Consider the following 27,681-nt stretch of genomic DNA (forward strand, 5'->3'; position numbering starts at 1 on the left):
GAATGTCACCAAGACAGAGTATTCAAGGTTGGAGAGCTCTTTCAATCCTATGACGTGAGTCCCTCATTTTCAGAGCAAAAGTTCTGTCTCTCCAAATAAAATATTTTGAATTCTTAATGAATAGCCCCTACAAAGTAAGCTGAGTCCCAACTATGGTTTCCCATGGGAAAGATTCAGGTTCCTGTACCATAACTGTTGGGAGGTTCTCTTCTCATAGATAATCATGCCTTTAAAGAGCATTCTAATCATTCAACGAATATCTTCCCACATACATTCATGGCTTCAAAACCTACCTAGAGAAGAGCAGCTATGGAAACTGCTGGGTCAGGAATCCCTTCAGGAACCTAAGAGGGCATAGTCCATGCCCGTAAACTGTTGCATGTAATAGTGTCATGGGCTCATTCACTCTCTGAAGCCTATTCACGGACCTCAAGGATTCCTGGATTTCTAATTAAGCCCCCCTGCTGTAAGAAATGGTTCATTTCTCTTAGATGCCATATTAGTTTTGAGGTAGCTGCACTGTAGTCAATGGTACTTGTTTATGGCTACAGAGAGGCAGGGGCGAGGCTTTCTTGGGGCTTGGAAAATTGATAGTACCTTCATGACACAAACTTTCTAAAAAATTTTAACTCTTTTTTTAAGCACATGTAATTTTTAATCTCTCACTTCTCTTTAAAAATGACAAATAGCCCAAGTAAAAACAAGGTTCAGAATTATACTAGAATTTATATGTAAGATATGTACTAATACCATTAGTAAACTCAAGTATCATGAAGTCTCCATATTTGAATGCTGACTTTCTCACAGTCCCCAATCCACCCACCAATAGTTTGAAAACCACTTATCTAGTCCGGGGTGGTGACTAAGCAACATTTTGTAGAGTGGTCCCAGCTAATATAACCACTTCTTTCTTAAGGTAAGAGTTTTCCAATTCTACATCAGTTCCCAACCCTGAACCTTTTGAAAGAGTAGTAAACAAAAGGAACTTATTTTTAAATAAAATTATAGTTTTTTTCTTCAAAAAAAAATAAGAGAGGGATAAGAGTCATGAAAACTGCCTTCTTATCTCTCTCTTTCGTTATCATCTATTGCTGTTGGAAAGGGAATCAAGGAATCTGATTCAGCTAGCCAGACGAAGGTCCAGCAACAGGTACCTACGAAACCACGCCCCCGTTTCAGTCTAAAAAGTAAACCAAACAGGAGTAACTCGTGCTATACCGACACTCCTCACCAAACAAGAACAATCAACAATAGAGCTTTTTCTGCTGCACAACTACACAGTGCCCTCCCATACCACTCAGCCCCTTTGGATTCCCCAACATTCAGCCAACAAAACCCAAAACGAAACCCACTGCCATCAAGTCAATTCTGATTAACAGAAACCCCATAGGGTTTCCAAGGCTGTAAATCTCCACAGAAGCAGACTGCCACATCTCTCTATTCAACCAACGGATATAATCAAATTATATGCATATATATTTACACACACACATATGCATACACACATAGGTATATGTGTGGGTGTGTGCGTGCGTTTGTAAGCCTTTTTTCAATTCACCAAGTTTTTGGGGTCAAACTGATGGATGAAAATATCCTGAATTTGTGTGAAGCTGATCAAAGAAAGTCCTTTGAATTTATGTGAAAAGGTTTCCCATTAAGATGGCAGTTATGTTTTTTTCAAGCACGATCCTTTTTAATTGCGGAAAAGAGCCCAAAGGCTTTGTCAAGGGGCACATGTTTTCTATAAATCAAAACATAAATAAATGTGAGATTATTTCACTGGGCATACATATGGTTTTTGCTAAGTAAACTCTATTTATAAAACATTGTTAGCCTACACCGGAACCACTGTCAACATTTATAGTAAAGGAACTTTCCTACTGCTCTGAAACTTACCAGGATTTGAAAACAAGCCTAGAAACATCACTTTCTTAAGACAAGTTTGATTTAAACTTCAAGTGAAATGGGCCACTGTGTGTTTTCTAGTTTTTAAAGGCTTGGAAGAAATCTTCAATTGAGTATTAGGGTCATAATCTACCAGGAAATATTTACAGTGCTGGAAGTTCCAGGATTTTAATCATCCCATTGTTCTATTCTTTCGAGTTCTCTTTTGGTTTTAGGCAAAGGTCTTGGATTATTTTTCTTATCACTGGCAGTAAAACAAAAAATAATCCGTGAGACGGGGGGGGTCTCCAAAACCCACTAAAGCTTAGTATTCATAATTGCCTGGCCATCTTCTCCAAAAGGCTCATTTGCATGATCTCTTTCCTTTGCCTACTCCCCCTAGACTATAAACACATTTACCAGTCCTGCTCAGAGCTCAGTCCCCAAAATGAACTTCTCTATGAAAGGAATTAGCCATAAACAAGCATGAAGCAATAGTCCTTGACAAACCATAGAGGGTGACAGTAACTTTAATAATAATTTACGTTCTCCATTTTCCATTCAACTTTTCTTTCTTGGGCTGCAGTGCAGTGCCTTCCAACAGAATTTTTTCCGAAGCTTTAATTTTTCATCCAAGGTGCAATCAATCCCTACTCTAGATGGACTTAAGCCAATAGTTAAGTACAGTCGTGAGCAGAGTTCTCGCTCTAGAAAGAGGCCTGTTTCTCTCACTCTCTTTTATTTTTTCTTTTCAAGCTGCATCTGCCCCAGTCATAAGACTCGTCACCTCTCAGCATGAAATGCATTTGTTTTTATTTTTTAAAGATAACTACACAGGCAGAAATGAATCATCCTCTTTAAAGGCCAGGGAAAAATGTTCTACGACTCTGTAAAAAATAAAAAGTTTTAGAAAAATCTGCATATGAAACACCTAAATTTCTAAGGTAAGAAAATATGTAAATGTATTTAATGATTATCTAACATAATTAACCTGTTTAAAAAAAAAAAACTGTATATGATTAAATTGCTTTGGAAACAATGTACATGTCTTCACTCCCAAATGCTTGTCGCAATTTACATATAGAGCTCCAAAATACTTATCCCAGCTCAAATGAAGTGTATAGGGTCACCATAAGTGGAGGCAGGGGAGGACAAACTCCAAGGCAGCTAACAACAACAACATATTTAAAGGGGAAGGTTGCTTATAGACTGCACTTATGTTTTCAATAAACTTAAAGATAGACACGATCGATAGATCATCCAACAGACAGACAGATGGGCCCAATCCAGAAGAAAATATATTTGCGTATAATTCACTTATGTAATTTTGCTGATTAACAACTAGCTACCCTAATGGCAGACACTAATGAATTTGAAATTATAAGGAAAGGGCAGACAGGCAGAATTCTCCAGAACTTCTGTTCCTAATCAATCACCAGGGATCAGTGACATCATTAGAGCCTTTGATCACAGCTCCTCTTTCAAGCTCAGATGGGACCAGATTGATTTTTTTTAGCACAGAGAATAGAGAAACACCTACGAAGACAATTCGCCATGAAACATGAGAAGTCATCAGCATCTCTTCCCCTCCGGAAAGCCTAACCCCTTCAAGAGGAACAGACAGCGCATTCCAGAGCAGCCAAACACCAAACAACACAGCCACCTCTTTAAATCCAAACCTAATTCCCATCTCACTAGGATTCCCAAAGTGCTTGAGAGGGAAAGGGATGATAAACTACTTTTCTTTCAAAGAAGCTGGGTTATGAACCCTATAGTTTGGTCTTCCTTATCCAATATATACACCCAGGACAAGGACCAAATCCCTTGATCATGGGAGTGGGGGTAGGGAGGGAAGCAAGTGGACATTTTTCCATTCTCTCCATTACAAAGCACTGAGCAATTCAGAACTCCCCCTTCTACTTCTGAATTGTACTGAGTCTTCACTAAACATGCTCGTTACTCTACGTTGAACCTTGGCCAAAAAGAAAGTCCTTCAATATAATTTTGGCTTCTATAATTTCAAATACTTGGATTGCAATCACTCTGAATGTTATGTATGATCTGAAACGGCCACACTGGGAATGAAAAGTTTTAATTGACCTTTACTACTTTAGTTCCATCGTTGTTTTTTTCCCTCCTCCTTATTTGTAACCCGAATCTAATTGAGCTTCGGGGACAGTCGCGGAATGTAGTTTATTATCTCCCTCATCAGGTGATCAATGATTTCATTAATAAGACAGATAACAAAACTGTCATACCATCGACAGTGTTATGAAAGATGATCCTAGCTTCCCGCTCCATTTTCCAAGGTCCGGGGTTCTCTGTGGCAGCTCTGAGTCCATTCAATATTTTCCACAGACAGAGAAAAGTGAAAATCCATTTTGAAACCAATTTCAATTAGGATCCAGAAGCTGTTATCACAGGTGTCGCAGAATGGGTCCGTAAGTGGAAATGTCGCCTATCCATTCTGAAATGAAACCTTATCAGGGGCTACAAAGATGGCTGGGGACAGCCTATCTGTAAATTACTTTTCGTCCTGTGTTAACTCAACCTTAGTTCTGTCATATGGAATTCTTTCCATCCACTAGTAATAATCTAATGACTAACTAGACACAGCACCCGAACAGCTTTCAGCTGGACAGGGCTGTCCCCTTCAACATGGGTACAAATGCAAATGTACCAGGGACCTCGGGCAAGCAAAGGTAAAGGCAGGCTTTAAATGACAGAACTAAAAGTTTTATTATGGGAAATAAAAGAAGCCCGTCTCCACCCATTGCATTCCTGGTGATTTTTCAATTGCAAACTCCAAGGCCCCGTTATTTCATTAAGGCAGCACCCAAGTAGTGAGGCTTTTCTCTCACATCTTTCAGTCTCCTTTTAGCAAATTATCCCATGACGGCGGATTTATTCAGTCAAAGACCTCGGACTTTGAGAGGCAACAAAAGAATCAAGAGACTTTCTGGTCCACCTGCCTGGCGAATGATGAGGCAGGGAAAAGTCTCCCCCAGAGAAACCAATCAAACCATTGTGTGGCACAGTCAGACCTTTTCAACTGTCAAGCCAGAGAGCAGGGAAAGAGATGAAAGAACGCGGGATGAAACCACCATTTAGGGAACCATGTGGGAATGGTCTCCTAAGATTTAATAATTGGGATGGAACTCAACTTTCTACAACTAAAGGAAGGGGGGAAAAAAAAAAACAACAAGAAAGAGGCTGAGAGGAAGAAAGAGTCAAAGAAAGAAAAGAAAGAGCAGAAAAAGAAAAACCAGCAGCCTAAGTCAGACTAGGAATAACTTTTATATAAAAACTTCCCCTACCTGATATGAACTCCTATTTATAAAAGTAAAAGGGAAAGAAGGAAGATGTAAAAGGAAAAAAAAAAAATTTAACAAAGCCTTTAATTTTCTTCCTCTAGGTTACAGCTGCGTTAAGTATTCTGATTTAACATTAATTCAAAGTAACAAAAACAACAACAAAAAAAGCCCTTTATTAATAGGGCTGCCTTGTAGTTTAAAATATAAATTGTCAGTTTTAAATTGGCCTAGAAGGAAATAATACATTGATTTGACTCAAGAAAAGAAAGACTCAAACTGGCAGAGACACTAGGTTGTAATTTCTGGGCAGTTTTCAAGAACATTTTAGTTTATATTACAAGTTCAACATTAGATATTTAAATAAGGAGGGGGGACTCTCAGTAAGTATTACTAAAAGGGCGTTAAAAAAAAAATCATGATTTTTTTAGCACGAAAAAAACGTAACGCCAAGCAGCTACTGCAGTTCAAATACTTTTTATTACTGGTGACTTGCACAGTATGTATTACTAAGCCGAGTTTAATGCATATGAAATTTGGGGGGGTGATGGAACTGTTCTGTGTCTTGATTGTGGTGGTGGTTACATGATTTTATGGATTTACCAAAACTCATAGCACTGTACATCAAAAAGCAAATTTCACTGCTATAATTTAAAATAGATAAACACAAATTAAACCACGTGGAATCTGGAAACATTTCCATATAAACCAGATAACTGGAGGATTTTTTTTCCTCTCACCATCATCACCCTGCCTCCTTTCCTGCCTGGGATCCCTGGAGCCCCCCGTGCTCAGCCTGAAATCCACTGGCATCCCATGCTGCAAGCTGCCCAGAAAAGCAAGCCCTCCCCCATGTCGGGTCAGATTGGTATGTGATAAAAGGCCACGGAGCTCTCTCTCCAGAGGGAGGCTTTCCTCCTACAACCACCATTTTGTCCCTTGAACAGCCACTGTTTGGTTACTTTTTTCTGATTCTGACCAGTTTGTTTCTGGAAATTGGAAATACCCACACCACTTGATTACAAGTAATAAAGGCAACCCGGAAACGTCCCATAAGCAGAACACAGCATACTGTGTCTCCTTTTTACTCCCAAGTTTGGAAAACTGTGGCAAAATGTGAGTTATACTTATTCCTGACTTATCTGAGCACCCAAGACATGTTATTTTAGAGAAGAAACTCAATGCTATTTAAAAAGAAAAAAAAAAAAAGGAAGCTTTGGCCCTTTGGGAAGCACCTTAACACAAAATCACTAATTTCATCTAATAATCTCAATGAGTATTTATGAATGAGAAGCAGACCTTAAAAGCATTTGATTCATTAAATCGAATTCAGGACCAGTGATGTGAAATACTGCTTCCTGATCCCAAATCCTTTCACCTACCAGGCTTTTAAGCTAAGGCCAGATGATCACGGTGGTTGTAAGGATTTTCTATTAACAACACCTTCTAATTCTCTCAATCTGATTAAAGTATAGCAGTTCTCAGGTTATTAACAAATGATTTTGTATTGAGAAGAGCGCTGTAAAATGTGTCAATGAATTAATTGCTGCCAAATATATCCAGAATTACCTATTTCTATTAGTTACAACGTAAACCCTCGTGGAGCAGTGGTTAAGAGCTACTGCTGCTAACCAAAAGGTCGGCAGTTAGAATCCACCAGGTGCTCCTTGGAAACTCCATGGGGCAGTCCTAGTCTGTCCGATAGGGTCACTGTGAGTCGGAATCTACTTGACAGCGACAGATATTAGTAATATGAGTTAATCATATTGGTTACTCACTATATCAGGTTCAGAAATGTTAAATAATTAGCCCAAGTCACACAGCAATTAAGGGGCAGACCTAGGATTCAAAACCTGGCATCTAACTGCCCCTACCCACACATTAAAGCTGTTATACATGCCCTCTCCCCCACTATTCTGAAGAAAATTCTGGCAGCCCTGTGTACTCTGCAAGTTCACTGAATATCTACTGAGATGCTCTCAGCAACAAAACACTGAATTAAAGGCAGAAAAAAAAGACAAACCAGATGTTACGCTCAAAAAGTTTAACTAAAATATGAAAGTGTTATTAGATAGTTTCCAAAAGGACACAAGACCATAAGGAGAAAGAAAGAGACTGAAAAGAACGTACTCATGTTTGAGAAGAATTCAATACATTCAGTGTTGTTAGAAAAACCACGCATATATAGTATAGAGGAGCACGTGAACAAGACGAAGAGCCCTTCAATTCAGCTAGAGCATAGGTTATAGGGTGGGATGGTACAGTTGTAGCACATCAAATGGGAATGTCAGACTGGGTCAAATTTTGAGATATCTAAATACTAAGTGAAGACGTCTGAACTTTATAGGTAGCTGGGAGCCATGGAAGGTTCTAGAGTAGGTGAGTGGCATGAACAGAGCTACACTAAGATTAATGGGACAGGCACAAGTCTGAAGGATGAGAAGAGAGGAGACCAAAGGCATGGTGACTGGTTAGAAGGCTATTTCAACTGTCTAGGTATGAGGGAGAGATGTGTTAACTAGCGCAGTGGCAGCAGGCATGACATGAAGGGACATGGGTAAACAATCACTGAAGAAGGCCAAACAGGCCCTCCCACTGGCCAGGCCCAGGAAGTATGGCGGAGGGGGGTTCAAAGGTGATGGTACAGTTTCAAGCCTGGGTGACTGCATGAATGCTGATACACTTAGCAGAAATAGAGAATTCAGTGGTTGCCAGAGTTTAGGAAGGGACCTGCCTTGCATTTATGTGAAGCTGAAGAGTAGGAGCCAGAAATAGGAGTTTGAAGATCCAGGGAACAGGGCTCTTACTAAAATCAGATTATTCATCATCAGTTAGTTTAAAAACTTGAAAGCTCTTTAAAAAGAATGAAATCTAACTCTTAACATAGCACAAACCATCGTACAAATGGGTATGGCTAGCAAAGGAAACAGATGAACCCAAAAAAAGATTTAGCAAAAGGGATATACATATATGGTGTTACTAAAGTTGAGGCATAATAGGTACATTCGTTTTCAAGGTGAAAGAAATTAAAATAAATTTTCTTAAAATAGTCCTCCCCATTGTCTGGCTTAAGAAGGCATTTAGAAGGAAGGTACAAAACGTTCGGGTTTTTTATCCATCTTTCCTTCCTTAAGATGCACAAACTTGGTCACTTTTGGGATTTGTGAAACATCTTGAACTATTTTTCAGACATCTGAATCCAGCAAATTTAAAATTACTTTAGCCAAACATTTTTCCCTTAATTTCAAAACCCATGTGTACTTTCAAGAAAACACAATCCTTTTGTTTTGGATTCATAACATTTTAACTCATCAACAAGCTCTGTCCTAATAACAATGGCTGAACGTTTACTAAGCCCTTACTATGAGGTACTTAGGTTCAGCACCTACAGGAATTGCCTCATTTAATTCTCCCGGAGACCTTGAGAAGTGTGTTTAATTATTATCTTACGAAAGAGATGAGGAAGCTGAGACTTTGAGAAGTGAATTTGCCCAGGGTCACATAGCTAGTCTTTGTTATTGCTAGAACTCAACCCAAGCTTTCAGATTCCAAAACCTGAGAGTACTCCCAACCAACAACCTATAATTTCAAGTTCATTTTATCTGAAAATGACCTTTCTGTCCATCTATCATGTGCCAGGAAATGGGATGTGGCCAAGAAAAGAGATTAGACATCTAAAGGGTCAAGAAACCTATATAGCCTAAGGTCTACCTGGCGGGAACTGTCTGCTCTTTTCTGAGCAGAATTAGTACACAGACACTTAAATAATGTCAAGGAAACAACAGCTAATAACGGTAGGGAACACTCGCTGAATTCCCAACTCTCCACAAATTTGTCCATCACACTTCCGGCCAGGTGACTATAGGTATTAACACCTATTTAATGGACAGTTTGAAAGCAAATCACAAGGCCAGGAAGTAACTAAAAGTTAAAGCTAAAAAAAGGAAAAGAGGATTGCCTTAAATATTTGCAGACCCTAACACTTTGCTCTTACAAACCTCAAAGATTTTTTTTTAAAACAGAGGAAAACTAAGCCCTTTTTTCTGTTTTTTTTAAAGATTCAAAGTGAACCAGGGAACTTCCTCTCCATTATTAATCTATTGACTTTGGAGCCATACTGCATCATCATTAGGATAATGACCTCTGCTTTCTATCACATTAAGGTATGTTCCCAATAACTATCAGATCCAATCAAAGCTCTCCAAGACCACAGCCTGCATAAGTTTATTATCAGTTCCTTTCTTTTTTAAAGTAGCATCGTAGGTTAATAAGAAATATCAAATTACTCCTTTAAAAAACAAACAAAATCATGGGCCAAAAATGAGACAGAACATTAAAATTAAAAAGTCAGTACTGGCAAGTCACTGAAGGAAGTTTTATAGGATAATGAAAATTTCAAAAGTATTGGAAGATCTATATTAGAAAATTGTTTTTTAAAAATCACAACATGTAACTTAGAAAGTAACAATTTCATACCATCAGGAAGCAGACCCGCTGTAACCAATTATGAAGACATTTTAGCTCTATATTAGCATATTAACAGACTAGCACATTTTAAGTCAACGATGAGTCCTAATATCTGAGTGCACTCTTTGTATATGAAAGACACCCTGTTAGGTACCAAAAACAATCACTTAAATCCTAACTGCGCTTAAGAAACATTCAGAAAACTAAACATCATCTCCTTTGCCATTGAAGTTTACTAAGTAACACTAAAGCTTAAAATTAAACTATAGACACATGAGACACCCATTGTGGTTCCCAGGTAAAGACTATTGAAGAGCTTATGGTGATCTAGGTTTGTAAATGTTAAACAAAACAAATATGACTTGTGTTTTTCCTATACAAGATCTAGAACAAAGTTCTTCCCTTGTGTTATTTCAAATCTCAGTGTTTTAACTGGCAAATGCTTATTTAAAATTCTGTTCAAGGTTTTTTAGCCGTACGTCTTGGTTCTGTGCATGCGTGTGTTTAAACAAAACTCTCTGTGCGAGTTATTTCAGGAGCAGAAACTCAGCTGAGCAAAGTAAGAAAACAGATCTGTAAGGACTTGCAGTGGAATGTGCGTGGTTTGGCTGGAAGGCTCACAATCAAGAACAAATTGCAGCATACAATGGCCTGGAAAAGTTAATTACGTTAACCAACACCAGGGCCAATAACAAAACTTGTTTGTTTGTTTGTTTGATTTTAATCACGGAGCTGCAGACGGAGAGACAAAATGTATATTTTACATTCACTTGGTTCTTGAAGCTACACTCATTTTTAACCGTTCAGTTACAAATCACTGAATTTCAGAGCTCTGCAAAGAAAGCGCAAGAAGGCTCTGGAAACAGACACAATCATTACTAGTCTATCATCGGCATCCAAGTGATTTTATGTTCCTTTTAGTGAATAACCTTTCAGGGATGACCTTTCAGTAATAACCTGGGTGGTCCAAACAGTTAATATACTCAGCCTCTAACCTAAAGGTTGGAGGTCCCACTGCATCCAGAGATGCCTCAGAAGAACGTCTTGGTGATCTTCCAAAAACTCAGCCACTGAAAGCCCTAGGATGCATAGTTCTACTCCGACACACATGGGGTCGCCACGAATCAGAGTCGACTAGAAGGCAACTGGTAGCTGTTAGGTATCTACACTTCCTAAGTGTTTACCGAGAAAAGACATGAGATAGAAATCAAGACAGACGAATGGAAAGACCTTGGCAATGGCAGCTACCAGACAGCATACACACTAGCCATCGAAAACCTGGAGCCAACAGAACCCTAAAGTCCAAACAGGACCATGGATATCAAAGCCCACACGCTATATTCTGTGCGGCCAGTGCTAAGTGCTGCAGGGAGGTGTGGGACCAGGTAGGGGAGCTTGCTGTACAAAGAAAAAACTCTGCAATTCCAGCAAATGCACACTCCCTTGGTTAGCATGGTCCTGGAATTGTTAGGATACTCTGGACCAGTCAGATGAAAACCCCTTCGTAAGCTTTACAGTGCTGTGTAAAAAGATCATTACAATTATTAGCACGGCTTACATACAACAATCATAAAGTAAAGAGTTCATTTTCCTTTGCTTCACTTTCTCTCCGTGTTTACATCTGTTTGTTTCTTTTCCTGGAATCTTCCAGGAGAGTTGCAATCCATGTCTAAAACTACCACTTCCATTTTTCTTTTATTTTGTTGGTCTTTACGTTGTCTCAAAATAAAAAGTAACAAATCACTTAGAAGAAACAGGAGCAGAGGGAAAAAATGGTCAGCGCGCCCAGAATTTCTAGGACAGCTATCGTTCAGGCTTGTACCCTGCAAGCTTGATTAATGATTTTTTGTCCCAAGTGGCAGATTTTACACATGTTCAGGCAGGGATGTGTGTGCTTGAAAGTCCTGGTGGCAGAGTAGTCAAAGCGCTCAGCTGCTAACCCAAAGGTCGGCAGTTCGAGCCCAGTAGCCGCCCTTCAGGAGAAAGATGTGGCAGTCTACTTCCGAAAAGACTTACAGCCTTGGAAACCCTATGGGGCAGCTCTACTCTGTCCTATACGGTCACTGATGACCTAGTTCTAGTCTGGGTTGTTGTTCTGTTGTTGTCGTATAGGGTCGCTATGAGTTGCAATTAACTCATTGGGTTTGGTTTTGGTTTGGTGTGCTTGAATGGCACAGACAGGGGCAGGGGTGGCTAAGGAAGTCTTGTTTAATCAACAGAAAATCTGTGATTACTTCAAAGTGTAAGACCAACTTTGTCTCTGGCTAGCCTTCTCTGGTGGCTTCCTGGCTACCACTGGGCTTGTCAATTCTAAGTCTGTTCCTAGTCACCTTGAACGGGTTCATAAGGCAGACGTGTGGTCAACGAGTGGCTCAAACGCTGCAGCACCAGAAAACCTCCTGAGCATGTGCCCTGGTGCAAGGTGGCAAAAGCAACAGCATCTTCACATGAACAGAACGCTGCTGTGTTACACTGCTGAAAGTCATAAAATGGGCTGTCGCTTGCGTAGGCTCCACATAGCACAGCACCATCTTCTACCAACTTCCAGGTGTTCTTGCCTCTCTCTCTCTCTGACACACACACACACACTGTAAAGATAAAAGGTGATGCTTCACAAAGCATAATATGCAGTGTTTATCCCTACAAAGCTCCTAGAACAATTACCAAAACCAAAAGCCAACCCCACTGCCGTCGAGTCAATTCCAACTCATAGCAACCCTATAGGACAGAGTAGAACTGCCCCATAGTTTCCAAGGAGCGCCTGGTGGATTCTAACTGTTGACCTTCTGGTTAGCAGCCACAGCTCTTAACCACTGCACCACCAGGGTTTCCAGAACAATAACCAAAATTGCACGTACTAATCCCATTTCTAAAATAATACATCTGTCTAATTTTTACAAATTTCAGAAAAAAGGGCAACATGTTCTTTAAGAAGAAAACAAGCCTTCTCTAACCACACTGGAAGAATAATGCAAGAGTCTTGTTCAATTAAAATAAGCTCCAGCCCTGACCTTAAATACCACACATAAAGGGGAAAAATAGACATATTTTCATGTATCTGTAAAGTAAATTCATTATTTTAACTGACAAAAGGAAAGAACTCTCGGATGTAAATATATCTCCCTAAGGATCAATTCAAAATAGACTCATTAGCCAGTAGGTTTAACAGCCAGGCCCTCCTTTCCCCCAGAAAAGCCAGCTATGCACATTCATTAAATTAGGCAAAGGAGTGCAGATGACAGGCACATATTCTCCACAGACAAGGACGGGGCACAGAGGAGCACTGTCCAGGCTCCTGAGAGGTGTCAGATCAAGCCACAGCCATATTTAGAACTGGAAGGTACAGGCTCTGTTACTAATTGTCCTCACTCTAAAAAGTTCTAGGCTGAAGTTACCTTCCAAAGCAGAGTCCGGCAATCCAATGATAAAAAAAAAAAAAAAAAAGAAAAAAAATTTTTTAAATCGATCCTAGTAAATTCTCTCTTGGAATAAATAAAATACAAGCCCAACAGGAGGGAGACAGCAGGTTGGCTAACGCAAATGAGTATGCCCAGACACACAGAGCCCAGGACCTAGGAGAGCTGGCCCACTCATTCTTCCTAAGACACATGGAAAAGCCGAGGGAAATTCAGGGAGGCCAGAAATGTCTATGACATCTACAAAAGGCAAACCCATCAGTGGTCTACAACACTGGAAAAGTGAACAAAAAAAAGGAAACGAAGGGAGCCATTAACCTATTTCGTCTGTTCTTACCAGAGGGGGCTCTGGAATTTATTTTCAATGCTCCCTGCTTGAACTGAAATGCCTCTCAACACTTTGCTGAAAATTTTAAAATGCAGGATGTAGAAATAGTGGCTCTATGTTATCTCTGAACACAACTAATTTTTTTTTTTTTTAGCAACAAGGAAACTTACCTATCAGATAGTGGAGTTACCTTGAGAATCAACTGTTCGTAAATTCTGAAATCCTATAAAGTTGGACTGCTTAAAATCGGGGGCGGGGGGGGGATATCCTGACACTAATTTTGACAAGGCAACTTTTGTGTCTTTTGTAATAACTAATCATTCTGACTAGCGTAGATTTTCCACGGTGAAATGCAAAGCACGTTGAACTCCTGCCAGACTAATCAAGATGATTTCCAAAATGCCAAAACAGGAACTTCCTATAATAAATAACCTATCACGTTTACATCTCAAATTAGAAAATTTGGAAGAAAACGAGTACTTCAGGGATTACTAAAGCCTACTCATCCCATACACCCCACCCTCCACTCCCATTGGCTTTCTTCAGCCTCTCACAGAACAAACACTGGTCCAGGTGCAAAAGCTCAATTCACAAGGAATGCAGGGAACATAAAAAACGACTAGAGGCTTGGCTGCTGGGAACTCCCGGGGCTGCTCACCATTGGAAGTGGTGCTGGAGGCAACCGCTTTCTCACTGACATCTGTGCGAGTAGAGCATTTCACGATGGAATTCTCAACTTTCTTCTTCTCAGTGGTCGTGGAGCTGTGGAACTGGGCCTCCATGATGTCTTCTCATTACTTCAGCTCTCTTCTCCTGGTAACGCCTAAATAAAACAAGAGCACCATTATCTTCAAACCACACTGGACCAAAACAAACTCGTACTCAAAAGTCCACTACACCTGCCAACTGAAGAGCAGCCTAGAGCCTTGGCAATTCATAATCTGAAAAACTCTTCTTCTAGAAGTTGCTTGCAAAAACGTTTGAAGGTCTTATAACGACCTAATCTATTTCTGTCTTCCCTCAACGACACAAATGATTTGTGCTTGGCTGCTAACCTAAAGGTTAGCAGTTCAAACCCATCCAATCCGTTAAGATTACAGCCAAGAAAACTCTATGATGCAGTTCCACACTGTAACAGCTGGGGTCACCATGAGTAAGAATCGACTGGACAGCAATGGGTTGGGCTTTTTTTTGTTTGTCTTTTTTTTTGGTCCACTTCTGACTACACATACAAAATGGAAAAAAAAAAAACAGGGAAGTGTCCATTATACAGGACTTTCCCTAAATACCTACTGGGCATCTGTGATCAAATAGTCTTAATATTTCAATTTTCGACTGTGTCTATAGTGTGACATCTAAGTGTGACATATCTCTTCTAAGACACATCCATATATGTCTCTTCAGGTGGCTGATTTTACAGGGTGGGCGTTAGGAAAACTTTGCAAAGCAGGAAAAGGTTTTAATTGGATGTTTGAAAGAACACCTGATAATTTCTCATCTCCAAGTTCTACTCCAAGTTCTGAATCAGAGGATAATTTAAGCAAAGCAGCCACTCATCTCTGCTTCCTTCACTAAAACATCTGAATTGCAAATATGCTTTTTAACCCTAATTTGCTCGGGTAAAGCCATACCTTTTAAGCTGTCTTAAAACATAAAAATATTTCAATTCATTTGAGTTACACTTTGAAAACAAAGCTGATAGAACAACAGGCTCCTGGTCCCACCAAGAAAAGTCACAAGGCTGCCCGCAGCAAAGACTAGGATCACTCTGGAAATTTTAAAACTCAGCTAAAGACAAGTTCAGCTAGTCTCTTTCACTAATTTCATTCAGGTGATAATTGCCCTAACTCATCATTCACCAATTTTTACTCTGTTTGGTTCCTGTTCTTTTTCGCAGTCATAAGCTATACCTACCATGAATACCAGACAAGATGAAAAGCAGCCTCTCTGGCATGTTTTCTTCAAGCTATCTAGATTGCAACACTCATGTTAGGCATTTCTTCAGCCTAGTCATCTGCTTATTTTCTACATTTGGCAACCACCCCCATGTTCAATCAAAACAACGATCAGTAAAATAAAATAAGCAACTGCTTAAGTGACGCAACAAGTTAAAATAGTGGGTATAATATTTTAGACATCCTTAACTAATAACAGTTTGCAAGGGAACCGAAAAATGACAAGCTCTTTCTTCATTGTTCAATAAAACCCCCCGGATGTGGAATTCAACTAGAAAGCTTAAGGACCAGAGCCACATGGCACTGTAAGACCAGCTCCTCCACTAGCTTTCCTCTTTGGCCTTGATTATCCAGTGTCATTCATGGTAAAACACACAAGTTATTTACGAACAGCTTTTCTAGAATGAAAAAGGAAAAAGCAGCTCTAAGTTAAATTTACATATCAATTGTAAGATCCACTCCAAATTCAGAAGCATCCCTCAAAGAGCACAAAAGACAACAGTGAACAAGCTGCCTGACTTCTTCAAGAGGGCTCCTCCCCTGCACAAATCCAGAGGACACCAGCCTCCTCACTGCCACCTGAACAGCGCCTCCTCAAGCTTTTCAGGGCACAATGTGGCAAACCTGCTGTCTGTATTCTCATATGTAAAATTACTTGACAAAGTCAGACAGGGAAACTTAACCTTTTTTGGGGGGGAGAGGGGGCTCAGTTGTCTTTAAAAAAATGTGTTAAAAGTATGGATCCTTTCCCTGAAAAAATACCCTTACACACTGAAATGGGCATTTCATTTCCAAATGATTACAGACACCCAAGCTTTTCCCTGAATCCAGATGAACAATTACTGAAGGAGAAAATTTCAGTGGTCCCGTCTAGCTCTAACCACCTCAAAATCATTCTTTAATTTTCTGACTGCCCCAGAAAAAAAAATGATTTAACTGTTACCTTTAAGGTATCCCAAGAGAACAATTCAATCTACTTCCTGTTTCTCAGAATGGTACACAGACCACCTGCATCAATGTTGCTACAGTACTCATAACAAATTCAGATTCCTGGGTCCAATCCCTGATGCAATTTATCAGTTGTTTTGAGGGTGGCACCCAGGAACCTTCATTTTCACAAGCACTATTCATTATTGGTCTCACTGAGGCTTGAGGAGGAGCCCCGGTGGCAGAGTGGGCTATGGGCTAAGCGCTTAGCTGCTAACCAAAAGGTCAGTAGTTCGAACCCACCAGCGGCTATGCAGGACAAAGATGTAGCAGTCGGCCTTGGAAATCTAGGGGCCAGTTCTAGTGTATCCTCTGGAGTCTCTACGAGTCGAATTTGACTTGATGGCGTCGGTTTTGGATTTTGGTTGGGAAGGCTTGAGAAGAACTGATGCATTCGGACTGTGGTGTTGGCAGAGAATATTGAATATATCTTGGACCGTCAGTAGGACATACAAATCACCTTAGAAGAAATACAACCAGAATGCTCCTTAGAAGCAAGGATGCCGACTTTGGCTTGCTTTCTTTGGACTAGTCATAAGGAAAGACCAATCACTAGAAAGGACATCATCATGGTTGAGAAGGCAGGAGGGTTGGTAAAGGCAAGGGAGGCCCTCAATGAGATGGACTGACACTGTGGCCGATGGACTCAAACATAGCAATGACTGTGAAGCTAGCACAGGACCAGACATTTCATTCTGTTCTACATTAAGGTTGCCATAAGTTGGAGGCAACTAACAATAACAAGGCTCAAGAACAACTACTCAGCATATTTACTTTTGTTCACAGCTATAGACCCAGTGCCTAAAACTGTAGGTACTCAATTAGGTATCTGCTGATTGGATGAACCAATGCACCCCTAGGTTACTCAACTCCAACAGCCTACATCGACCCATCCCAGCACTGATCGCAGTTATAATAAAGTCTTCTTCGGGACAATTATTTGCTGAATGACCATCTTCCCCTCCAGACTGTAAGCTCCATGAAGCCAAGACCTGTGTCTGTCTTCCACCATCTAGTACAAGCAACACAGGTACAAATGTTCACTCAGTGAATAAATGATCACAGTGATGGCCCTGCGACCCGTAAGATTCTGCCATGCCTTGAATTTTAATCACCATTAGTTGAGCTGCATATATTTTTTCCCCAAGGTTTCTTCGAAAACTGGCAAATAATATTAAAAAAAACAAAAACTTTAACAGAAATATTTAATTAATCAAAACACTCCATTCGTAGCCATTTTGGAGAAACAGACATTTACTATACTGCAGTTGTTTCCTTCAAAACACACATACTGTTTTATTGGTTGAACTTGGGTTAAAATCTACTAAGTTAAAATTGCACAGGGAAACAAGCAAGTGGACCAAAAAAAAAAAAAAATTAAGGGATGGGACTCCTGGATAAGAACTAAGCCTCTTCCTTTCGTAGAAAGACCTAATTAACAATAGTCATGAGACAAGTCACCAAAGTTCCTTGACAAACTTGGTTTTTGCGGAGTTGCTGGTTTCCCTCCAAGCAAAGGACTTCATTTTAACAAAGCAATAAAACCCTCCAAATACTCATCACCATAGAGAGAGGCTCACGTGAGAAGAGGTAAAGGCCCCAGGCATTGACTGAAACAGCACTAATTAATGGTCTTAGAGAATAATAATTCTACCCCTATTTGAAATGGATTTTTAAAAAATAGGTCCTTGGTCACTCAAGAGTCTACCCCCTTCTTCTATTTTGACAACTTATTTTTGGATCTCATTAGTTAGTAACTAATTATTCAAAAGTGTGGTTTATGCTTGGAATGGGGCCATAAAAATGGCAACTTGCCAAGGCAGACATCTGCTTCCTGTATATTCCTATAAATTATATCAGCTTATTTTACTGATAAAAACACAACTTTGTCCCTGTCAGTTATAGAGGAGAAAGTTTTAACATCCTAGACTCTTACACCACATCAAAACTATGCACAAAGAGCTAGTGAGCAGGAAAGAGTGTCTGCTTTTTGTTGTGATTTTCTTTTTTTTTTCCATAGATTTCTAAAGTTGGAAACTCAATTCCCAGTTGATACATTGAAAAATTAAATACTGAAGTAACCAAGTAACATTACTGGAGCAGTCGTTCCACGGTACTACTTTTAAAACTTGGAATTTCTTAACTAATAAAGTAAAATTTATTTAGAAGTATATCAAGGGAAATTTTTAAGTTCTGCTTCACTTCAAAGATTTTTCTCTGCGGAAAATATGCCACTGTTCTTTTCCATGTGAATGAAATGAGACTTTTTTTTTTTTTAATACCCCTGATATGGTTTCCTTTGCTTACAAGTCTATACTTTTCTCCTTCAATCCCTTTCACCACTGAAACATGACATGCAAGATTTGCTGGCATGCCCCTTGACTTTTTACGCTTAGGGGGTAAAAAAGTTTGTAGCTGATGGTTGAGTCCTAGCAGCTTGAATATATATACATATATATGGAAAAGAAAATGTGGGGGGACCCTCCTCCAAGGAGAACCACTCTAACAGTATATGTTTTCTAAAGCTGGAAGTTTCATAGGTAAATGGAGGGATAAACATTCTTTTCTGAAAGCAAACAGTCATACTTCTTCTCATTCAACTATGCCTGAACCTTTTGTAATTTCCCCAAGGCCTAAATCCAGGGCACAATTAATTCCAGACCCCATTTTAAATCTAATCCCTCTCCTACTAGCAACCTGCTTGTAGTGGGTCTTTTCTTTCCAAATTATAAATCTGAACCCACATCAGCCTCCTAGAAAACAAAGCATTTAAAGTTCCCTGTAACCACTGCCCAGATGATGCACATATATCCCTCCCCCCACACCCCAGGGTTCCTTTGAAAACTGGCAAACGATATAAAAAATTTGAAAGTTAACAAAAGAAAAGCCACAGTTACTAAATTTAAGAATTCTTATGGGGACCTACATTTTAAACGGCACTTCCACACAAACCACCTCAGGTCTTCCTATCCTTCCACCACTTACAGCTGCCATGAAAAAAAACCCAAAACTGCAACTTTCATCTTTACCAAGACGAGTTCCCATTTATAATAATTGTTTTTATTAGGCTATGTGGTTATGGTCAATTTTCTCTGAAATCTCTCCCGTCCTGCGCTTTCATGTCGGGTTACCCTCATGTTATTGTTTCCTCAGACGGTTTCAATTTTACGTTTTTTCACACCTTTAACCACTTTTCTCCGCGCCCCCAATCCCCAGCTTGCCCTTCCCCTGTCCCTGTGACTTAATTCCTTGCTCGATTTCACTCTCTGCTGTGGTAGTTGTAGTCAATTCATTAGCAAGTGCTCTGCATCCCCGCGCAGCGCCGTCTGGACCCGCGGTGTCGCCGCATCCATCATCATTACATCAGCGCGGGGAAGTCCACGCTGATTGCTCCCGGCACACGGCGCGCCCCAATCAGTGTGCAAGCAAACATAGCATGTTTAATTTTTCAGAAATGGCTCTGGGTATTTGGGGGCCGGCGGGGGCGCCTCCAGGCCCGCTTTGATCCACATTCCTGGAAGCAGTCTTTCGGGAGACAATACGTCTCAAACCGCGAGGCGGCGGGAAAGTAAAAAACACCAGGGGGGGCCCTCCGGAACAATCAGAACCTGGCAGTCGCTCTCAAGCGGAAAGCATCAGCCCTTAACAATTTTTCTCAAATTGGTTACCCTGCTCCTTGGGAATATTCACGGGCATTAGAAAACTATCTACAGTTGGCCCAGCAAAATTTCCAGGAGACAGTGGTAGGTGGCAACCGTTGTTTTCAGCCACACAGCTGTTTTGCCCGCTGAATTCGGGAAGATGCAAACTTTCCCAGGTATTTTGCAATGCAACACCTTGCGTGTTGCACACGAATAAAAAACTGCTTTCACAGGGGAACATCTGAAAAGTCTCCACGAACCCAATCAGGATATGCTTCACACGCACAACTTTTCATTCACTGTTAACCTTGCCAAATGTTTTTTCTTCATTAGTTGCATAATAGCTTAAGGTGTTGGGAATGGATAAAGCACAGACACTTAGCCTCACTGTCTCTCAGAAAGGCCGTCAGTTGAGTTCCAGAGTTCAACCTTGACCACCAGAGGCTTTATGTAGTGAAGAGAAAGCATGAAAAATTATAATTCTGCGAACATGTGCCAAAATCAGCCTTTCGCCTGCAGGTCTCCACATTGAAACCACCGATACAGGCGGTAAGCAGGATGCCTTCATCATTTAAACACTTGAAATTTTAAAAAGAAAACACCGGGGCAAAAATCCACATTTAAAATGATGTCCAAACTATATAAAACAACTTTATAAGCCAGGGTGAAATGAAGCAGAAGTGCTAAACTGATAATGCCCCCTTTCTGAAACAACAGACTACTTATTTCCCTAATCCAGTTTTTTTTTTTTTAATTGTCTACACTCGGGCAATACTTTTTTTTTTTTTCTTAATGCATTTAAAGATTTGCTACCACCACTGAACGTTCTGATTGGGGTAACAATAGTCAGTTGCAGATAGAATGAGGGGAAAAAAGAAAGCAGAACTCAAATTCTTATTTAAAACAAACAAAAAAAAAGCCAGCCAAACTGGAAGAGTAGAGAGCAGAAGACTCCCTGAGCCTATCACCCTAGAACTGAGCCTATGCCGACATCAACTTTTAGCGGAAGAGTTGTTGTATGCCATCGAATAGATTCCGACTCAAAGAACCCTTATAGAACAGAGTAGAACTGCCCCATAGGGTTTCCAAGGCTGTAATCTTTATGGAAGCAGACTGCCATATCTTTCTCCCGCAGCACAGCTGGTGGGTTCAATCTGACGAACTTTCAGTTAACAGCTGAACGCTTAACCACTGAGCCACCAGGGCTCCGTCGAAACAGCAGAGTGGTACACAAAATAAAGGGTATTACCTGTAAGATCGGTGCCCTACTTAAAAACCATCAGTATAAGACCAAAAGGTCAACAATTACCCAAAAGCAAAGAAGAGAAGATCAAGAGGCAGAGAAACTTGAGTAGTACTAGAAAGAGAACAAACAGAACACAATTACAGAGACTGTTGACTCACTGTGATAAACGTAACTAATGTCACTGAACAATTTGTGCGGAAACTGTCAAATGGGAACCTAACTTGCTGTGTCAACTTTCCACCAAAAGCTCAATAAAATGTTATTTAAAAAAAAAAAAAAAGACTGAAAACTAACTTAAAAGCCTGATTACTGATGATCTGATCAGTTTCTGATAGGTTAAAACAGCTACTGGCAATAGGAGTGATCAGAAATACAGAAGACATTTCTTCCAGCAGTGCTCTTAACAGCATCATGATTAGGCCCTAAATGAGAAGTGATTCTGTGTGGCTTACAGAACAATTGATCAAATGCACTAATAAAGCTTGGCGACAGAAAAAATGCACTTATTTACACTTTGCTGTATATTTATAAACTGAATGATCTTCCTCGTGTGTTAATGTTTTAAAAGGCCAGATCCCACTGCCAGAAGAAGCCACCCTGTCAGGGTAAGGATTTGAGGCAGTATTCCTTATATCAGTGAAAACTGATACAAGTAGATTCATTACTACTTCGAGATGCTACTCTTGGAGCAACTGTGTAGGTAAAATTCCTACTAAGCACTTGTACTTTCCTAGAGCTTTTTAAAATTCAGCTTCAAAAGAAAATAAATTTTTTAGCAAGAGAAAATTAAAAAAAAAATTCAAGAGACACACACTTACACTGATTATAACTTTTTGATCAATTCTGGATGTGAGAAATCGTCTGAGCTTCAAAAAGCAAAATTTAAAGTATTTCAGTGGACTGTACATAAGTGTGCAGTATAGAAATACCTTAGGTTTATAGTAATCTGGTTGCCTTTGCCTTGTGTTCCAAACATCTTTCTGAACTTAGAATCAATTAGATATGCAGAACCTCTGTGACACTAGAAGAGTTCCTAAGATTTCCAAGCCCTCCTCCTCCTCCCTCCCTGTCTGCACTGCCTTTCTTTTTCTGAAAGAAAAGCCCAGCTTCCTAAGTTCTTCATGAAATCTTCAGGTACTTTTTAGTATTTTTAGTGTGTAATTGCTTTACCTTTAAAAAAATAACCTTTACACGTGATTTTTTCCTACAATTAGGAAAGCCTAAACCTCAACTGCTAATAAAGCATCTGCTTTCTGTCCAAGTGGCCATCAGCAGTCTTTGCAAGCCTAGAAGGTTCCCCAAATCTGCTGCCTTCTGTTTTTTCATCTTCCTTTCCTACATTTCTGATGCTGCTCAGTCTCAGATAAGCAGTGTCTGTGATACAGATTCCAGAATGGAATTACCCTAAGGAGAAATAATTGCCTGGCTATGGATTAAGTGAATTTGGTTTTAGTAAATGAACTAACTACACCTAAAATTTTAGGAAATCCACATATTTAATTTCTACCAGGGAAAAGCTGAATTGACATGAAGTCATCCCTGCTATTCCGGTTAAAATTACGAATGACATTTTTGCGCGCCAGTTTAACTCTTTGGCCATGTGCACTTAAAAGAAAAGATGATCTGCGCTTCTGACCTTCTCTGCTGCCAGCAGTATTTTAGTAGAAACATTTGAGAGGAGTATCCCACTGCCGTAGGGTCCATTATGACTCCTGGCGACCCTAAAGGACAGAGTATTTTATATTTGTTCACCATTTCTGAGTTTCCCAAAACTGTTAAACATTGAGTCTAGAGTACTTTCTAGTACTTTTCAGGAAGTGCCTTGCATTGCAGGTACCACTAAAAGAATGTGCAGTAATATGAAGCAAACTGGCATCCTCACTTTCTGCAGCTTTGTTGGATGTAGCCAATCCTTCTCAGACAGAAAACGAGATCTCTAAGGCAGTTATCAGTCTACAGATCAGCTAAACTCATGAAAATTGTATTCCCCTTAAATCCACATATATAGCAAAAACATCATGGCTGATCAAATATGCCCCTTGTGTAGCTTCACTAGGATTACAGGAATTAAAATTCTCATCACATTTTCAAGGAAAAAGAAAGCTAGATTTAAAAATTATTCTTAGAGAACTTACCTAACTTTGAGTTCTTAGAATTACACGTCTTTTTTTTTTGCACACAAAGCTTAAAGGGACAGAGTGCATGTTTCATCAACAGTTAAACCATCACGAACATTAGCCCAAAATCAGCTCTAGATAGCCCAAAGGAACTTAAAGGATTGTCTGTGATTTACAGTCCATCATACCTTAGCCTTCCAATTTTTAAACTCTGGATTCTTGGAACCTGAATTGTAATTTAAAAAAAAAAAAATCACAAACTTAAGGATTTTTACTTAAGACGTATTCAGTAAAAATTACCCATGGCCCACTCATCTTATAAACGTTGCTTATTCAGACAGAGCTGTTCAGCTGATTTTTATTCTCCATCTTGCCCCACCCCCACCCCCAAATCATGCAGTCCACGGGGCAAAAACTGTCCATCCAAAACACCCAAACTACGTACCCTCCCAGTGAAGCTCTCTGGTAATGGAATTTCATTTTAACATCCACAGTTCAAAACAGCAGACTCTGTACTGAGGTGACATGATCAGGTCCACACTTCCAGCCACTCCTTTTCAGGTATCCATACACCTTGGTTCTGAAGACTTCATTCTTAAACTATTGAATGAGGTTTCTCTACACATAGAAAACGTTCTTGAGACCGCATTATTCTTTTAAAAAATTTCACAAAGTGAAATCAATAATACGGTTTACCTGCCACATCCCTTCCTTGTTTCCATTTGAGACTTATCTTTCATCTAAATAGTGAGTTTCCCAGTTGCTTGTATAAAAATCAATCCTTTTTAAAGTAACACCCTCTGGAGTCTTGCTAGGTATTTTACATAATCTTCAAAAAGTCAAAGTAGAGAAAGCTAAAAATTTGCACAAGAACATATGCAAATAACATGCCTGCTGTATTCTGAAGTTACTCTAATAGAGATTTAAATAAAATTAGACTTTTCCCCATTATTTAGTCAGCCTAACTTCTGTAACATTAAAAATTACACAAATATGCCATCAAATGCTTATACTTAAAATATACCCCTGTGCCATCCCCCTCTACACCAAAAAAAAAAAAAAAGTAAAGAAAAGCCCCTCTGGTTGTTTCAGGCCAGCAATCAATTCAATTTGGTGCAGGTACAATTTATATGTGCAGTACATGCCACAACAAAACCACAGTATGACGCCAAGGAACAGCCCTTAAGAAAGTTTCCCCCTAAATCTCTGGAAAGGAGCTTTAAAAGAAAGCAAGGATTACAGTCTGCTGAAGGTAGGGAGGGGACTTACCTCAAAACCCAGCCAAGCGGAAATCAGAGCAGTAATTCTACAAGTCGACAGAGTACACTTTCAAAGCTATAATGGTGTGAAGAAGTGCTGGGCAGCATGGCCTGAAGGCAGCACTAATACACTGATGACTAATGGCTAGGCCGGGGCAGACAATGAATTTGGGGCTTGAAAACTAACAGAAACCATGCAGTACTTTGACAAATGGGCTTTCACAATTTCATTCATTGAATAACCTTTAAGCACAAAATTGGCTCGAGTTCTCTTGGGAATTATATGACATGTCGTTGGACAATGATGTAAGTATTTTTTTTAATTATGACTCTTATGCAAAATGCAAAAGCACAATATACGAGGCCACAACTATAGATACTACAGATGTAGATTTCAACACAATATTGCCTTTCAGGAGGTGGCTGAAATGTGCTACTGCCACCTTATTAACTAGGTAATGGCTTGTTCATTCAGCTTCTTTACAAAGCCATAGATTTTCTGGGACATTTTGTCGGGTTGAAATATATATGCACAGAACAAAACACACTTTCACATTAAAAAAAAAAAAGGGCACTAAAAGCGGTAATGAGTAGCTAAGAAATTTGGCACTGAAATACAGTGCATTTAGAATTACAAGTGGAAAAAGTCTAACTTTCAGGGGCTAGGTAAAGGAAAAGTACCATAAAAGAATTGAGACACCATGTAAAGTTCCCAGTCAAAGGCACTTACAAACACCTTTAACATCCAGTTCCTTTCAAACAGCTCCCCTCCCTCCTTTGCCGGTTAACTAGCCCTTTGACTTAAAAATAATAATTTTGGCAATTTTTTGCAGAGGTTGAAATATCGAAAGTGTCTCTAAATTAACCAGTACCACTTGCTTCAGACAGCATTGCCTTTAGCAGCTCCTAAAAACTTAAGAAAAGGATCTTAAAACAGGAAGCTTAGTGAGCTCATAAAACTGTTGTTGGAGCCAGGAACACATAGCATATTTAATCTGCAAACTGTGAGAGTCTACAGTGATTTCAAGCAAGATCTGAGGCATGCCCTCAAGGTTCGCTGGGATCTGGGATTAGGGGGTTGATAAGAACCTCTGCTGCCCACGGACATGTTTTTCTTCTGCAGTTAAACACAAATGCATAGAGACATTTGACTGCTGCTTGGCGTTACTGCTCAAGTTATATAAAAGCTTTGCAGCTCTTTTTGCTGTCAATATATCAAAGTTTAAAAAAAATCATCAAAGTGTGAAATTTCATTTAAAGTCTTCGCCAGTCTACAGCTCTATTTCACAGGCCCATCAAATAAAAGTAAAGATGAAAAATACACTGGGAAGTACTTGTAAAAGTTTGCAGCAGTACCCCTGCCCTGTTGTTGTTTATGCTGCCTGCCTTTATTTGCTTTGAAACTAGAACAAATCCTTTCTCATCTAGAAAAATGACAATGTGAAGTGAAGGCCAGTCTCTTCCACTAGCCCTTAATGAAAAGATAACCTGGAATCATTATTAGAGGGGAATCTTTTGTTTAACAAATACATTGATAGAGGCCCATATTCTTCCTCTATCGTCATTTCTGCATTTTAATTGCCTCTCAGGACATAAGCTGGCGAAAATTTCTTGAATCTTCCAAAACAAATCAGACTGACTACAGAATATGAATGCCAACCAAACTAAAACCTCCTTCAAAGAATTCTTTAGCTAGGGATTTACAACAATTGCATAAAGAAGAAAAGTCTGACTTTTAAGATAATCTACTATAGTCTAAAGGCATTAACATTCCATTACTAAGGTTTTCTTGAGGATTTCATGACTCACTGACTCACTTTTCCTTCAAAACTGGTTCTTCTTAGTACATTACCGTCTCCATATAACTGAGCACATGCAGCCTTGATGATTAAATTGTTTCCTTTCATGGGCTCCCCCAAAAAGGAGGAGGAATATCTCAGTAGGCAGGATATTTTACCTAGAAGGAAAACAGTGACCTCTAAATGGCTAACCCCAGAGGAAGTCGGAAACCCTTATTGCATGCAGGTAATTAAGGAAGAAACTTAACTGGCCAAGAAACAAAGGAAAGTTAAACTTTTAGGCTTGGGCATCAATTTGACAAATTAACAATTCCTTCATTAAATAAGTCATGAAATAACTCCACAGAGTCATTTTTCATGAGTAGTGAATTTTCTCATTTCTGTCTGTGGTCCTTTGCAAATTAGATATGCCACAAAAATATGTTCATATCAGGGTTCAGTTAAGAAATGCAAGCATGTCAAAGATACCTGGAATTGGTAGGTCTCTGAGTTGGATCCACCAGCCTCTGAACAATAAATAACCCAGTTTATACCTTTTAAAATGTTGCTGTGTGTGAGAAATTTCACTAGACCTCTCTCACGCTGGACTCCTTCAAGTCTCTTACACCAAAGCTTTCCTAGGCTGACTTTAAGAATTATATACACTAAAAGGATCGCCCCTTAGGCGGGGAGTTTCTAATTAAATAGCTTTTAGTATAAAATAAACTCTCTTTTCTCTATAAGTATGCTATCGCAACTAATTTAGATGCTATTTAATGTTTGTTTGGGGTTTGACTACAGTCTAACTAGCCAAAAGTACTTGTGTACCAGGCTGTTAACACCAATATTTCCTAACATAAACAAATTCTTTAGATACTTCACACAGTTTACATTGTTAAAACCAAATCACCAAGGCTTTAATATAGCTCCTCCTGAACTGAAACGCTGTTCTGTTTTAGAAAAATGAAGAAATTTTTAGGTTATTTTACTATTTTAAAACGTAGCATTTTCCTCCTTCAAAATAATCTTGACACATGTAATTAAGAAACTGTCAGACTATTATTAATTTTTAATTTAAAACCTAAATGAAATAATTATGGAAATCAATCAATAAGGCACCTATTCAAATTGCAGAGCAATTACATAAATACTCAAAATTAATACTTTAGGCAATTTTTTAAAGATTTCCACGTAGAATATACCAAGACATAAAACAACACAAAAAGCGTAACATGGTGAGGATTAATCGTGCTTTCCTTAAACAGACTTAAATGAGATCACTTCAGATGGTC

At 39.4% G+C, this 27,681-nt stretch overlaps 1 protein-coding gene across 1 annotated transcript in view; it reads right to left on the reverse strand.

The window, feature by feature from the left end:
• GLI3 (GLI family zinc finger 3) overlaps positions 1-14,498 on the reverse strand; it is a 327,915-nt gene extending 313,417 nt beyond the window's left edge. The window contains exon 1 of the mRNA XM_064290200.1: positions 14,065-14,498. Within this exon, the coding sequence (XP_064146270.1) occupies positions 14,065-14,188 (124 nt within the window). The 5' untranslated portion in view covers positions 14,189-14,498. The remainder of the gene's footprint in view (positions 1-14,064) is intronic.
• Between the last annotated feature and the right edge of the window lie 13,183 nt (positions 14,499-27,681).

Source organism: Loxodonta africana, chromosome 8 (genome assembly GCF_030014295.1).
Source record: "Loxodonta africana isolate mLoxAfr1 chromosome 8, mLoxAfr1.hap2, whole genome shotgun sequence".
NCBI classification, from domain to species: Eukaryota; Metazoa; Chordata; class Mammalia; order Proboscidea; family Elephantidae; genus Loxodonta; species Loxodonta africana.